This window comes from Arvicola amphibius, chromosome 17 (genome assembly GCF_903992535.2).
Source record: "Arvicola amphibius chromosome 17, mArvAmp1.2, whole genome shotgun sequence".
Classification (NCBI taxonomy): Eukaryota; Metazoa; Chordata; class Mammalia; order Rodentia; family Cricetidae; genus Arvicola; species Arvicola amphibius.
Genome location: NC_052063.2, coordinates 3,627,752 through 3,644,169, shown reverse-complemented (window position 1 = coordinate 3,644,169; position 16,418 = coordinate 3,627,752). Strand labels below are relative to the sequence as shown.

General features: G+C 48.4%; 1 protein-coding gene across 1 annotated transcript in view; it reads right to left on the bottom strand.

Moving 5' to 3' along the window:
- Positions 1-16,019, bottom strand: part of Nt5dc3 (5'-nucleotidase domain containing 3) — a 49,954-nt gene extending 33,935 nt beyond the window's left edge. The window contains exon 1 of the mRNA XM_038314943.1: positions 15,824-16,019. Within this exon, the coding sequence (XP_038170871.1) occupies positions 15,824-16,019 (196 nt within the window). The remainder of the gene's footprint in view (positions 1-15,823) is intronic.
- Positions 16,020-16,418: the final 399 nt, after the last annotated feature.

The window sequence follows — 16,418 nt, the reverse complement described above, 5'->3', positions numbered from 1 at the left end:
GGAAACACCACACTCACTGGGTCTCACCCCACCCCCACCCCCACCCTACCGTGTCTCCAAGAGTCTGCCTGGTCCTCAGCATCTTTCCTTCACATAATGCCCTCGGGTTTACCCATGGTGATGTGCCCACCATCTCCTCCCCCTCTCCTTTTCCTTATTGTTACGTTTACCCCCGCAGCGCCCGCGTGGAGGTCAGAGAGTGACTAATGACGTCGATTCCCTTCTTCCGCCAGTGGCCCCGGAATCTACCTCAGGCCACGACGACGCTCGGCAGCACAAATGCCTTTCCCCACTGAGCCATCTCCAGTCCCATGGTGTACTGACAAACTTTCGTACTGTTTTCTTAGCAGCTTTGCCGTTCTTCTGATTTGCTTTTGTATTTGTTTTTCAAGACAGGGTTTCTCTGTGGCTTTGGAGCCTGTCCTGGAACTAGCTCTTGTAGACCAGGCTGGCCTCGAACTCACAGAGATCTGCCTGCCTCTGCCTCCCGAGTGTTGGTATTAAAGGCATGTGCCACCACTGCCTGGCCTGACTTGCTTTTTAAAGACCCCCTCAGAATAGCATTCCTTGACTAAATTCTATCTTTACTGCTGACAGGAAAAGAAAATGAATGAAGGCAAAATTTAGGTAAAGTCCAATATCTTCCCTCTATTCAAGCAACTCTTTAAACCCCGTAAAGATCTGAGCTGGGGAAGTCAACTTTAGCCAACCTTGCTTGCCCCCCCCCTTTATATTCACAAATGCTAAATGCCTCTCCATTAATAAAAAGGGTTCAGTCAGGCAAAGCTATTGCTGTCACTGAGTAAATGTGGAGCGTGTGTCAAGTAGAAATCTACCATGGCCTGGGTTGTATCAAGGGATTTCCTCACATATCTGAAAGGCGCGGTGACTGTCACTCAACCATTGGGCAGTGCCCAGAGAGTTGTAAAGGTTGACCAAGTGGGTATTGGGGAGCTGTCCCAGTCAGTCAAAGTGACTGCCATACAAGCAAGGAAGCTGACTCCCCAGTACTCATGTAAAAAGCTGGAAGCGACAGTGTTTGAAACCCCAGCAAGGCATGCAGACAGAAAGAGAAGTGGATCCCAAAAACTCATGGCTAGTCTATCTGGACCAACATGTTCTGGGATCAGGGAGAGACGCTGCCTCAAAATTTAAGGCAGAAGGAGATCAAGGAAGATCTCTGGGTGCTGACCTCGGGTCTCCTCGGGCAAGCACACACATACATGTCTCAAACAGCCACATAAGCATACACAAAATGGGAGTAAGCAAGAGAGGGAGAGGGAGAGACAGACAGAGAGAAATAAGCAAGCAAGTTACTTCTTCCTGGCCGTGTCCTGGGGACCAAGCAGGAATGTGCTGGGAAGGTGAGCTGGACAAATGAAGGTCCTGTGACAGCCGGGCTAAGCAACGCTTGTGGGCTCGGCTCTTGGTGCTCAGCCAGTGTGGTTTCACGGTCTCCAACCTGCGCCTGTCCAGTCGGGTGGGTGCAGGGGTGAGGGTGGGGGGCAGAGTACTAATTTCTCCCCTTTCTCTTCCATTCCTGGTTCTGCCCAGCCCTGCCCACCAGTTCCTGAGAAGGCACAAGTGGTACCCATCACTTCCAATGCAGCCTGTGGCACATGTGACAGCAATGTCTCAAGACACAGAAGCTGGACGGCTGAGCCACCACATGGGAGTGGGCTGACCTAAGGACTTGGCATCAAAGAGAAATGAACACTAGACGAGATGTCCGTAAGAACAGCTGACCAGGGCCTCCGGTTCACCCAGGACAGCCCACTCTGAGAAACTTGACCCACTGAGTGCACAGGGCATGTGAGGTCTGTCTGGTTCCGGTCTCCAGGGGGAATGTACAGGAGCGGCCCAGGACAGTGAGGAGCTCAGAGTAGGCACAGGACATCCCTCTGACCACTGTCTTGTATGTCCCCCTGCCGGGCAGGGGCATTTCTGGGTCTGTTCAGTAATTTCGAAGAAGAACCATTGTTTGTTTTGTTTTGTTTTGTTTTGTTTATTCTTCCAAGCCTGGGCCTGAGGAAACAAAAATCTGGAGGAGCAAGGGATCCCTACCAAGGAGCTGTCAGGTGAGAAGCAGGGGGAGCACCCAGTGACATCACTTCAAAGCCAGGACCACAGCCTTGTGACATTTTCATGACACAGCCCATAAAATGTCTTCTCTTGGTTCATTTTATCTTTGTGGTGCCAGGAATCTCGTGCATATGTAAAGCCCTGTACCTCACCTTCTCCTCAAAAGTATTTTTTTTTTTTGCTTAAACTAAGTCAGCTGAAGTTTTTAATTGCTTTTCAAGGATATTCAGCTGCTCAAAGTTCTTACTGCCTTAAATGCTTAAACTTTAGCTCTGCATTAAAGGTATCCCCACCTCTCCGATCTTAAACTTCCCTCCCATACTGACATCGGCGGGCTAGGTGCCCTGTGGCCTGTGACTCCTCCACACACTGTTTGTACCAGATCGCATTATAGACGACTGGGCTGGGAACTGAACCCAGGTCCTCTGGAAGAGCAGCCAGTGCTCCTAACCTCCGAGCCATCTCTTCAGCTCAAAGTCTGCCTTTCTATGTGTCCTACATGGAGAGAATGTTGAGAAAGTTGTCCTCACACAGAACTTTGCAAACCATACACCATGTGAAACAGACTTTTAAAAAAAAAATTAAATATTAAAAGGTATGAAAATTTATGAATAGCATAACTTTCCAAGTATCAATTTTTTTTTAAATCCAAAGAGTATGTTGAAAAGCAAAGTATCGACAGATTTATAAACTAGGGGCATACTAGACAAAAAAAAACCAGAAATGTCCTTAATAAATTTTAAAATCTCCAGAAAAGACATTAAATAGCTAATCGACAAATGTTCAACCATCTTTAAAAAGGTAAATGAAAACATCTGGGCACAGTTAACAACTGCGCTCTCTGACAGGCAGACGCACATGTTCTACTGTGTTGGTTCACATACATGTTTTTCAATGGTAACCAGGTAGTCCTTAGCAAAAAAAAAAATAATAATAAAAATAAAACATCATTTTCCTCTCGTCTAGGGCAGTGGTTCTCAACCTATGGGCTGCAACCCCTTTGGGAAGTCAAATAACCATTTCCCAGGGGGTTGCATTTCAGATATCCTGCGTATCAGATTACATTATGATTCATGACAGTAGCAAAAGTACGGTTATGAAATAATAACAAAAGTAATTCTGTGGTTGGGGGTCACCATTAAAGGATTGCAGCATTAGGAGGGTTGAGGGCCGCTGATCTAGGATGCTCTTATTCCTAGTGCTGTCTGGAAGAACTCTGCTTTCGGTAACAAAGGAGGCAGAGACGGTGCTGGTGTTGGTGCTGGGGCCTAGGGACTGGCTCCAGGCAGTTTCAGCACAGAAATCGGCGCCTGGCAAACCCTCTGGCAGATAGCCAGCCATCGGCACCAAGAACGCCGTAACCTTTGACCCACACTCTGGCTTTCCAGGAAATCTCTGCTAGGGAAATACTCAGAGATGCAGATAAAGATGCACACGTGAAGATATTGTGGCAGTGACTCCAATAAGGCACAAACTGGGGAGACAGGCTCATCTCAGACACTAAGCTCAGGAGCCCAAAGCACGTTATTATCAAGACATGACCAAACAGGGGGTCTGGAGCCCAGTGGACAACTCTCAAGTTCAAATGAGCAGGAGCCACAATCCCAGAAACATGACGATGACATTTTCTTGATGGAATGTTATGATTTCACTTTATTTATGAATAAATTTACACAAATGGTTTAGTTATGCCAGGCATGGTATTGCATGTTTGCAAGACCAGCACTGGGGAGGCTAAGACAGAAGGATCGAGAGTTCCAGAGAGAGAGAGCCTGTCTCCAAATGTCAAGGGCCAAGACGATAACTCATTGGCTCAGTGTTTACCTGGCATCAAGGTTTGACCTTAGCACCACACATAAAACAAAGTTATTCAGCTATGCTTTTTATTATTATTATTATTTTGGTCATATGCCAGATTTAAGCTCTTTCTGGGGCATTGGGGACAGAAGAAGAATATATAAACTCAAAAAGCCTTGGAGAAGAAACAGAACCTTTTCTCCTAGTGAATTTTATCAGTTACAAAAAGCAGACGGAGTCTCTTACTTTCCCAATATACCACCTGGCTCTCTGTGGACTGCCACAGTGCCCAGAGGACTAAGCTCTCCTAGTGGGCAGTAGTCACACGCACTCAACACTCTGTGGGAGCCACTGTGTAAAGTCAAGGCCATGGACTGCACTTAGTTCAGGGCTCTAGCTACTATGCCCATCCACAGAGGAGGGAAGCAGGGATTGTATAAGATTAGCAGTTCAGGGCCCATCATATTCTGTGGTAGGCAGTGTGCCGGGGCTTGAATGGACCGTCCCCTATAGGCTGGCACACTTCATCCCCGGTTGGTGGCACTAGTTGAAGAGGTTTAGGATCGTGGACTTGCTGGAGAAGTAAGTCACTGAGGTGGGCTTTGAGATTCAAGGCCTCCAGTCTCTTTCTCTGCTTTGTGCTTGTGGTTGAGATGCGATCTCTTGGCTTCCTGTTCTGTTGCCTCGGCCGTGCCTCCCCTTTAAGATGCATTCTTATCCCTCTAAGTCAAAATAAACTCTTTTTCCTATTTAAGTTGCCTTGGTCATAGTATTTTAAAGGAATGAATGCACAATTATTTCAAAGATTTTATTTTTTATTTTGGGTTTTAATTGTTTGAGACAGTGTCTTTCCATGTAGCCCTGACTGAACCGGACCTCACTAGTACATACCAGGCTAGCCTCAAACTCACAGAGTGCTGTGATTAAAGGCATGAGTCACCAAGTCTGGCCCACAATATATTTCTATATTCATAAATCAACCAAAGATTTACGATAGGTGTTCCTTGGCTTATAAAAGGAGAACATCCTATAGCCCAAGATAAGTTAAAAATATCATAGTTGAATGTATTTGGCCAGTCAGAAGAGTGGCTCACTGGTAGGATATCTTCAAACCACTTATAAGGTTTATAACAAGGTGTGGGATCAACCCCCAGGATTGGCCCTCCTAGAGGGCCAGGAGCATTTAATACATTTAACCTATTGATAGCTCAGCCTGGCCTACATCTGTGTAGCCTAAGAACACTTAATGTCTTAGTTAGGGTTTCTATTGCTGTGAAGAGACACCAGGACCATGGCAACATTTAATTGGGGTGACTCACAGTTTGAGAGGTTCAGTCCATTATCATCATGGCAGGGAGCATGGCAGTGTGCAGGCAGACATGGTGCTGGCTACATTTGATCAAGAGGCAACAGGAGGTGGTCTCTGTGTCACACTGAGCAAAGCTGGGGCACAAAGACCTCAAAGCCCACCTCCAACAGTGACACACTTCCTCTAATAAGGCCACACCTCACACCTACTTCAACAAAGCCACACCTACTTCAACAAAGCCACACCTACTTCAACAAGGCCACACCTACTTCAACAAAGCCACACCTACTTCAACAAGGCTACCCTCCTAATAGTGCCACCCCCTTTGGGATGGGGAGGTAGGGGACCGCAATTACATTCAAACTACCAGACTTGGGTCAGATTACAACTAAATAAAAATCACCCAACAAGCATACTGTAAAGGGTGGGCTGTTTCTTTCACTAACCCTGCTAGTGCATCTCAGCCCTTAAAAGAAACTCACTTCGACAGGGTCACGCACACAAATTCCAGCTCCTTCCAGGCCGCAGCCCCAGCAGCTGCAGTTGCTGATCCAAGGCAAGACACCTGACTCACGGTCCCGCCCACCTCTTGGCACGGGTACTTGCCTCAGAAAACGAGCAAACCAGGCCAGAAGCCTTTCTAGATCTCTGCTTTGACTTCATAGCTTTGCTGAGGTGAAACCGTGTGCAATCGGCTGCGTATCCAGCATGGAAGTCCAAAGAGATAAGGAGCACCCCCTCAACCTGGGAGGCCGCAGCTCTCCCTCCCTCTGCCCCTGCTGAATTTTGCGGTCAGATTTCTACACTCATCTCTGGAGCGTCTTGCAAATGAGGTCATCCAATAAGCAGTGTTTTTTTTTTTATATATATATAACCTGGTTTTCCTACTTGCGAACCTTACAGGGTTTTTAGCACCTACAGAGCTCCTGTGTGTCAGCACTAGACAAGGAATGAGACAAGAGTTATTAGCTATAAAGCACGGGCTATGGGTGGAGGAAATCAGCGCACACCACACTGACAAGGGAAGGACACAAAGGGCTGGCTATGGAAGGAGGGACAATGTAGATGTTACTTATATTCTATTAATCTAAAGAGAAATTTTTCCTTTTCAACCAGGATTTTGCATCATCTCCAGGGACAAGCAATCCATGACAAATAGAATTACTCATCTAAAAAAATTGCTAATGCACATGACATTTATACTACTCCCACTGAAAGTTAAAACTGTTCCTTATTACTCTGTAATATCTGTAATTCCCACTGCTCCATAGAAATCCATCACACTTCCTCAAGTTCCAGAAATAAAACCACATACAACTGCACTGAAATAAGATTAAATATAATGGTTTGATGACAAATTAATCTTAAGGTAAGTCATTTAATAAAAAGTAAAATTAACTGTTCAAGAGCAAAGATACTTAGCTGCAAGGGGCAGAGCTTCTTAGGAGAAAACAGAGCCAAAGATACCCAAAGATGAAAACACATGGCAGGCTTGTCACTAGGGTACAGGGCAGACAGAAAAGGGCTGAACGATAGTACCTTTCCTAGGTCACACACACAGGAACCTCGCCATCACTGTCTCCGTGAACATGGGTGTTCCAAGAGGGAAATTCCCAATCTACAGGAAAAACAAGAGCAACCAAGATAAAGGAGCAGGGCTGGAGTCAAGTTAGCAAACCACTAAGTGTGCGCAAATGCCAACACAGTAAGTTCTTTATAAACTTCTATCCGTTCTTTTTTCTACTCTGTTGTGGAATGATCTTGTTGTACACTGCGAAGATGTGCCCAGGCACCTTCTGATTGGTTTAATAAAGAGCTAAGTGGCCAATAGCTAGGCAGGAGAGGTAGGCAGGACTTCTAGGGAGAGAAAGAACTCAGGGAAGAATATGAGGTGCTCGGGATGCAGAGCAGGTCAGATGTACAGTATGGAAGAGAGGTAACAAGCCATATATATGGCAGAATGTAGATTAATATAAATGGGTTAAGTTTTAAGAGCTGGGTGGGAACAACCCTAAGCTAAGGCCGAGCATTCATAATTAATAAGAAGCCTCTGTCATTATTTGGGAGCTAGGTCGGATACATTTGGTACTCCAATAGACAGAGAGGTCATACCAGCCAGTGCCACTGCTACTGATAGTGCCACAGCTTAGCCCAGCAACTTGCCAGAGCTAGGCCAGATAAACATAGCTCCTGGGCAGTGCCCATGGACCTAAGGCTCAGCTCTCACAGACCCAAGGGGGACAGAGCGAGCAGCCAGAGCCATGTGCTAAGCAGAGTCACAGAAGGAGCCTACACACTCATGGAAGGAGCCTGCAGAAGTACAGAAGTCTTTGTGATATTCGTCAACATTTTCTGGGAGCCTTAGTGCACCAACAGTTTATGCTCACTATGTGCAACACCCCCTTCCTGTCCAGTCGATTGCACGGTGGGTAGCCTGGCCCTTTAAGGCGACATGTCATGCAAAAAAAAAGCCAGAGTCAATGCGAGAAAACCCGCTAAACAGGTATGGTATGCTTGAAAATATCCCAGCTGATATGAGGAACCTTATCTTTGGCACTGAAGTGGCTCTGGAGAAGCCTGGGGTGGACTCGGAAGCTGAGGAGGAAAAGTGAGGAGCCAGCGCAACTGTGCAAAGGGTTCGGGAGGTGCTTTTACTGCCAATGCCATTCCTGGCAGGTCCTCTAGAGAGCTGCAGGTTTGGAGACAAGGTGAAAGGTCTCAAGCTGTGCTGGAACTATATTGGTTTGCTGCTGGGAAAAGGCATCAAACGCCTGAGTTGAGGGACTTTCCATGCCCAAGGGTTTTCATCTTTCTGCCCTCATAACACTAAATTGTAGCAGACAAAACAACAGCTAATTAAAGTCATCCCTCTGTGATCCCTGTGACTCAAAGAGGGGAGAAGGCAGGGCTGCACTTCAAAGAGCATCCTAGGCTACCCAGGTGGGCCTACTGTAATTGCAGAATTCGTGTAAGAGAAAATGGAAGCCTGGCTGGAGTTGGGCAGTAAGGTGTGAGGAGGCTTCGATTTTCAAAATGAAAAGGACTACAAAGAACACCAGAATTCCTGGGCAGGGATGGCTCACACCTTTGATCCCAGCACTCAGGAGGCAGAGGCAGGCAGATCTCTGAGTTCGAGGCCATCCTGGTTTACAGAGCGACTTCCAGGACAGCCAGGGCTACAAAAAGAAACCCTGTCTCACAAACTCAAAAGGTGGAGGAGGGGTGGGGTAGAAGACCAGAAGCTTCCAGAAGCTAAAAGGGCAGGGATATATTCTTCCCTGAGCCAGAAGAGAAGGCAGCCTTGCTACCAGCTTGAATTTAGCCTGGGGATCTGCCTCAGAGCTGTGAGAACACATGTGTTAGCCCGGCAATGTGCAGACTATGACTGGGAACAAGAGCCAAGGCCAGAGGCTGGCTGCTGCCTTCACTCTCTCCAGCCTCAGCATATGGTGGCATTTCCCAGAGGCTGTGTGACGTCTGCACTACAGCAGGCTAAATGCAGAAGCAACGGGAGAATCCAGAACTCTTGTATGCATCTACACATCACAGAAATTTGCAAAATATGAAGCTATGCTGATACTCTAAACTTTTTTATTTTGGGAAAAACACTTTCTAACCAAAGAAGCCAGGCCAGGCGGTGGTGGCGCATACCTTTAACCCCAACACTCAGGAGGCAGGAGGATCTCTGAGTACGAGGCCTGTTGTAGAATATTATTTTAAGATGTGTTACATTTGTTTATGCTGTGGAACATTTGTTTTAATGATGCAAAGATGCTGCTGTCTTTTCTGTTGCATTTGTTTAACTCTATGAAGCTTTGATTCTTTGCCTCTCTGAAACACCTGATGGTCAATTAAAGAGCTGAACAGCCAATAGCCAGGCAAGAGAAAAGACAGGCAGGGCTGGCAGGTAGAGAAAGAAAACAGACGGGGAAATCTGGGAGGAAAGGAAGAAGGGACGAGAGAAGACTCCAGGGACCAGCCACCCAGCTACACAGAAAGCCACGGAGTAAGACTTAAAAAAGGTATGTAGGATAAAGATAAAAGCCCAGAGGCAAAAGATAGGGGGATAATTTAAGAAAAGCTGACTAGAAACAAGCCAAGCTAAGGCTGGGCATTTATAGGTAAGAATAAGCCTCCGTGTGTGATTTATTTGGAAGCCGGGTGGCAGGACCTCCAAAAAAGCCAAAAGAGTAAAACAAACAACATTTTGACTTTCCAATGTGGGGCGATGTTGGGGGATAAAGACTCCTGGCCCCTTGACTTTCTTTGCCTGCCTCAGACCCTTCGCCTGCTGGAGTGAACGGAGCAAAACACCTGTGCCTGCAGCTGCTCTGAGCACGAGACCCTGATGGCAGGGGAGTGGGTTCTGGTGAGGCCTGCAGCTGAAAAGATCCCGAGAGCTGGGCGTGGCTATCAGTTAAGGATCCCTATATAAGCTTCCCTGGAGCACAATAAAGTGGGCATTCTTGTGTGAAGGATGACCCGTGTCCATGTCTCTCTCTGCGCGTGTGTTTTTAAGTCTCCAACTTAGTTCCTGGCTCGTGGACCAACCTGTAGTGGCACGGGCGCTACAGGCGTAGTACTGTAGAGCATAGAGCAGATGTTGTGCTTTACAGGACAATAGTAAAAGAAAATCTATCAACAACAAAGGCCAGCCTGGTCTACAGAGTGTCAGGACACCCAGGGCTACACTGAGAAGCCCTGCCCCCAAAAAAACAAAAAATAAAAAGCCATTTATGTTAACAGGTAGCAATTTATTGTCACATTAAACAAATCACTAGGTACATTTTTTTAAACCTCTCCATTTTAATTTCAATATGCCTATAAGTAAAACTGTACTCTCCAGCCTCAGCCCCCACCCCACCCCGTGCTCTCCAGCCTCACCCCTAACTAGTACCTCCCCTCACTTTGGTTTATCACTCTTGACTTCAGACTCAGGGACAGACAGGTAATCTACAGCATAACTGTGTTTAAAAAAAAAATCACCTTTAAAAGCCGGGCGGTGGTGGCGCACGCCTTTAATCCCAGCACTCGGGAGGCAGAGGTAGGCAGAGCTCTGAGTTCGAGGCCAGCCTAGTCTACAAGAGCTAGTTCCAGGACAGACGCTAGAAACTACAGGGAAACCCTGTCTCGAAAAACCAAAAAAAAAAAAAAAAAAAAATCACCTTTAATTAGTATCTGTCTGTCATCTGAGTCTACTGTGGTGGGAAAAGCCTGTAATCCCAACACTTAGGCTAAGGCAGGAGGATCCTGAGTTTAAGGACAGCTTATGCCATATGGCTTTAAGAACCCCACCTCCATTTTCTTGGAATTGTGAATCTTGCTACACACCCTGCCTTTACAGTAGGTTTTGGGGACCCAAACCCTGTCCTCACACTTACAAAGCAAGCTCTTTAACTGCTGGGCCATCCCTTCCACTTAAGGATACATCCACCGCCTGTCTTTTGCTGCTGAGAGTCAAGACTCTGAAATCACTGACAGTAGCTGAATGATCTACATAGAATTAGGGCTGGGAATGGGACTCAGCTGAGAGTGCTTGCCTAGAATGCACAAAGTTAATCCCAAGCATTTAGAGGAGACAGCAAAATCAGGAGTTCAGAGGTCATTCTTGACTCTACAGAGAGTTCAAGGCTGGCCTAGGCTACAAGAGACCCAGAAAAAAAAAAAATCTGGAGTGAATTTGCTTCTTTCACTAAGGAATACGTCCTGAGAAGTGTAGCGGAGAAGATAAAATGCTAAGGGAGATTAACTGGTAATTCCGCTAACAGCCTTGGAGGTCAAAAGAATTAAATTCTAAAAATTAATATTTCAGGTGGTGGCACACGCATTCAATTCCAACACTTGGGAGGCAGAGGCAGGGAGAGTTCTGTGAGTTCAAGGCCAGCCTGGTCCAGGGCTAACAAACAAACAAATCAGCACTTCTCGGCCTTGGTGGCACCGATCATCTGAGAAAGAAGCTTGTCTGCAGACATTCCTGGTCTGGAAATGCAATCCACTTGGCAGAGTGCTTCCGTAACATGAACGAAGCCCTGGGCTGGATCCAGCGTCCACAACCCAGCTAGGTACAAGCTCAATCTAGACCGGTCCCGGTACTGGCTCGGCCACCAGCTCTCAATCCATGGTGTGAGTCTTTCTACGTGTTAAGAATAACAGAAAACCAAATCAGCATTGGGACCTGGGGTGATACGATTCAGGAAACCAATGAGCTCACACATGAAATGCCCTGTGTGTACAACTGCCAAGGAGGTGTGATTTAGGAGAGCAAATGTGCCTGCTTATCCAAAGACGGAGTACAAGGAGTCTCCAGATTCCTACGGGCTCCTGACTCCATCGTCTGCCATTCCTAACTGCATTAAGAAAGCACAATCTGGCTGGACAATGGCGCATCATCCAGCATTAGTAACATGCATTCTTACTAAACATATTATTAGAGATTCCAAAGTACAGAACCCCCAAAATGGAGCTACTAATGCCAAACCGGGGCTTCAAGATCAAGTTTATTCAGGAAGCAAAATATCAACATCTTTTCTCTTGGACACTCGTGGCTTTTAAAGGCTCTGGCGTGCTTCTAAAGCTAGAACTAAAAAGCCCGGCTATAAAAAAAAAAAAAAACTGGTGTGTGAATTTTTTTTCTCCATTTTAACAGTTGTATTTCTCAAAAGATTGTAAGACACAATCCTAGAGATGCTAGTCTAAACTAACAAGATGTTAGTCTTGTAAGTTATTCACCTTAAGGAATGTGTGTGTGTGTCATTAGTTATAATATAGCACCTTATATATGGCAAGAATTATCTTTATGTCTTATGTTTATTTTGGACCTGCTCTGCTTGCATCAATCCCTGCTCTGCTTGCATCAATCCCTGCTAAGTACCGAAATTGTGTGTGTGCACGTGTGTATGGTGTATGTCTGTGTGCAGGTGTCTGTGGGTGCATGCCCCATGTGTACTCATGCAGAGGCCAGAGGGGCATGTCAAGTGCCCTGTTCTGTCAACTCTGTCTTACTGCCTTCAGACAGGGTCTCTTACTGAACCTGGAGCTCTCTGTGTTTTCTGTTTGGGCTTTTTCCTGCACACCTGTCTGGCCAGCAAACCCCAGAAACCCTCCTGTCTGTCTCCCCTGCTAGCTGGTGGTACAGTGAGGTGCCACCATGCCCAGCTTCTGTGGGTTCTGGGGATTAGAACTCAGGGCCCCATGCTTGTGCAGAAGCTCTCAACTGAACTGGCTCCCCAATCCCCACAAATACCTAATTTCTGATGGATTATCAAACTCTTTCAACCCAGAACTGCGAATAAGCCTTTCTGTGTCTCTGAATATAGCTTCTATCACTTCACAGTAATCCCCAGCTTTGCTGCCTGTTCTTCTTCCACTACAGCCCTGCCAAGGGGGCAAGTATTCTAATCAGCCCAGCTCTCTGATTAACTCCTTAGGGAGGGAAGGGAGAGAGGGGAGGGAAAGAGGGGAAGGAGGGAGGGAGGGAGGGAGGGAAGGGAAAGAGGGGAGGGAGGGAGGGAGGGAGGGAGAGAGGGAGGGAGGGAAGAAAGAAGGGAGGAAAATAACAAACCCACAAGTTATCCAAACCCAAAGCTGGTGCTGCCTCTCTGAGGAAAGACCGCCTCTATTCTGGAGACAAGCAAACAGGCCAATTACCTGAACACATTGAGAAGTCCAGAGTTCCACCAAAATACAATACGTAGACAACAGGAACAGACCTCACACAAATACATCCAGCCCTTGGCAGGTCAGTCACACCAGTGGTTTATCAGAACTCTAGTCCAGGGGACCTTGAGCCCAGCACCACTGATGCTCGAAGCCACAAAGCTCTTTATTATGAAAATATTGCGCTGGTCTCTACCCACCACAGGCCGGCGGCACTGCCCCTACCCCCAGTGAGAGAAATAAAATGATCTCCAGACTTAACCTGGTGTCCCCAGGGGCAAAGCCGCCCCCTCTGCATCCTGCTGAAGACCAGCATCTAGAGTCTTGCTAGGGCTTATGCTGTGACATTCCAAAGAACTTTCTGAGCTGACTTCCAGATGGGATGCTAGGACGTACAGGGGTAGCCATGAGGATAGCTAGATTAAATGTCTCCAGTAAAAACAAAATATGGGAATAAATTCCAGCGGGATGCTTTCCAATGTGACCAGTCCTGGAAACTGTCACAAAAAAAAAAAAAAAAAAAAAAAAAAAAAAAAAAAACCAAGGAAGTCTGATAAACTGTGTGAGTCAACGGAGCCTAACGAAACAACTAGGTGTAGCGTGCAATCCTGGATGGGGCCCCAGGACAGAAAGGGATGTTAGGTACAGACAAAGGAAGAAGGGAAGGAGAGAAGGAACAAAAAGGGCTCGGAATGGAAGACAGCTTTATACGGGTTTCTCTGTACACTTGTACTGACCTGAAAATGTTTTGTTTTTGTTTTTTAACAAATTTCAATTAAAATGGAAAGAAAAGACTGGGGAAGAAGGCATTAAAACAAAGCCTAAAGCCACAGCCCTTGCCGGGCAGGTATCTGAGTGATTGTACCCGAAGGAACTGTCTGGATTACGGAAAGGGATCAAGTGACCAGAAAATGAAAATCTTTTGTCATGGGGCTGGAGAGATGGCTCAGAGGTTAAGAGCACTGACTGCTCTTCCAAAGGTCCTGAGTTCAATTCCCAGCAACCACATGGTGGTTCACAACCCATCTGTAATGAGATCTGGCGCCTGCAGACATACATGACATACATGGAGGCTGAACACTGTGTACATAATAAATAAATAAATCTTAAAAAAAAGAAAAAAAGAAAATCTTTTGTCAGAATCAGGAAGTGGAAAGGTAAAAACTCTCTCCTGAGGGGATAACTGAGGAGCGGGAGGGGCTCTTGCATGCCCATCAGCCCTCATCTGCCCTGTCAGCGGCTGTCACTTATCCCTCCCTCTACCAGGTTCTACACCCACGTACGCCTGGTCCACAGCTCGGCACAGGCAGGCGGGTGAACAGATGCTGGACCCCACCGCCCAGACTCAGGAACCTGAGAATCTATAACCTTAAAGTCGGCTGCTGGGTACTTAACACATGCTCACTGAAAGGTCACGGACACCAGCCGGAGGAGGGTAGCGAAGCTGAGTACCCAAATGAGACAAAGAAGTCAGAGTCAAACTTGAAAGTCCCTGAGTTTTCAGGGGCGACAGAGGAACTATTTGTGAATGTGCTGTGGGCACGGAGAAGGGACCTGCACACTGTGTGCCCACAGTGAGGGGACCTGCGCGCCGTGTACCCACAGTGAGGGGACCTGCGCACCGTGTACCCTCAGTGAGGGGACCTGTGCACCGTGTACCCACAGTGAGGAGACCTGCACACCGAGTGCGTACCCGTTGTGAGGGGACCTGTGTGTGCACCGTGTACCTGTAGTACCTAAGTCACCTCCTCCACCCCCTACAGTGGCTACCATCTGCTGAGCTTCAGAAAGGAGGATGGGTGGGGGGCAAGGAGAAAAGAACAAACTTGCCAGGAATAGTGGCTCCCACCTGGGAGGATAACGCAGGGGACTTTAAGGCCCATCTGAAAGAACTTGCCTGGCCTAGATGATCTTCTCCATATCTTCTGTCTCTAAGATCTGTAAATCCTAACCACTCCAAAGCAAATCTTTCGGCCGCACCACATAGCAGCTTCGAAATCCAACTCTTGGCAAAGGAAAACCAGAAACAATAAGCCACTATTCCATAGAAGTCCACATCGCTGACACACTGGAAAATTATTCCAAGTGGGTTTTGCTTGAACTGACCTCTGGCCAAAAGATGCAAACGGATCTTAGAAATCCTACAAAATGCACCTTCACCAACCCTCCCAGGGCCATCCTCCCCAACCGCCTCCCCGCAAAAGAATCAATATATTAAATCCTGAGTCTCCTCTGATAGCTTCAGTGTCTATGGCTCACTGCCCCTTTACTCCAGGTTCCAAATGATCGCCAGCTGGGAAGAAACACAAAGCAACAGACAGGACAATAGATTCCCGACTCTGGGTCAAAACCAGTCTTTGGTCAGGTCCCTTTCTTGCACTCAAGTCTTTCCTTTGCCACCTACACAATGGACGCGACCCCCTCCTCTGGAGGCTGCGGGAGATGAGGGACGCTATAAATGCCTGACACTAGTATAGTCTGGTTCCTCTCTCCATTCCTCCCGGCTTCCTACGGGAGCTCCTTCTCGGCTCACTTGGCCTCGCAGAGGGCCGTGGATAACCAGACCCTCACACCCACTTCCAACAAAATATTTCACCCTACTCCATCCCGCTGCACCAAGGAAACCGGCTCAGCCTCCTGACCCAGCCGCCTGCGCCGGAGCCTGTCTAGGACAGCGTGGCAGCTGGCTGGGCTGCCACTACCATTCCCAGGGTGAATGACAACACCTAACGGTGTTTGGGATAACATCTTCCGACTGACGCTCTTGGAACTCTCGCGGCGGCCCAGAGCACCTCCGAGGCCCACTCCTGGCTGAGCAATCCCCAGGTATGAAGCAGCTTTCCGGGCAGGGGAAAGACAGGGAAGCAAGAGTTGCCAAGTTCTGGACTCCGTCTCCGCGGGAACCGCGCGGCAGAGGTAGGGTGCGGGGTCCGAGGGTCCCCGAGCGAGCGGTGCAGGCTGGGGCTCGCACTCACTCACCGTCCGTGCTCCTCTTCGCCTCGTGGTAGCGCGCCCACAGGTAGCGTTTCATGTCCACGGCGGCCGGGGCGGTGCACAGGCGCCGAGCGCAGCCCGCGCGCGGCCGTCCCCGAGCTGCAGCTCCGCTGCCGCCCCGCAGCCCCGCCGCCGCCGCCCTCGCCCCGGCCCCGCGGGCCACCGCGGCCACTGTGGCCATGCCGGCTCCGAACTGCCGGAGGCACGGACAGCCGGCGTCGGGAGAGAACCGGACGCGAGCCCGCGACGCCTGCCTCTGTGCTAGCAGCCTCCCGGCCCAGGAGCCAGCCTCTGAAGGGCGGGCGGGACCTAGGCGGAGTCGGAGGCGGGGCCTGGAGACGTGGGCGGGGTCTAGGCGGAGGCGGGGCCAGGGGCTGGGCTTGGAGCCGCGGGGTGGGTGGGGCCTGGGGCTGAGTCAGGGACCGGGCCTGGCTGGACCGAGGGAGGCCGGGACTGAGTGGGACAGTCCTTGATTGAGTCAGAGGCGGAGTCAGGGGCGAAGCCTTGGAGAAACGGGGTGGGCGGGGCCTTAGATGCCTGGGCTCGGCTCCCGGTCTGCTGCGGTCACTTCCTGACCCCG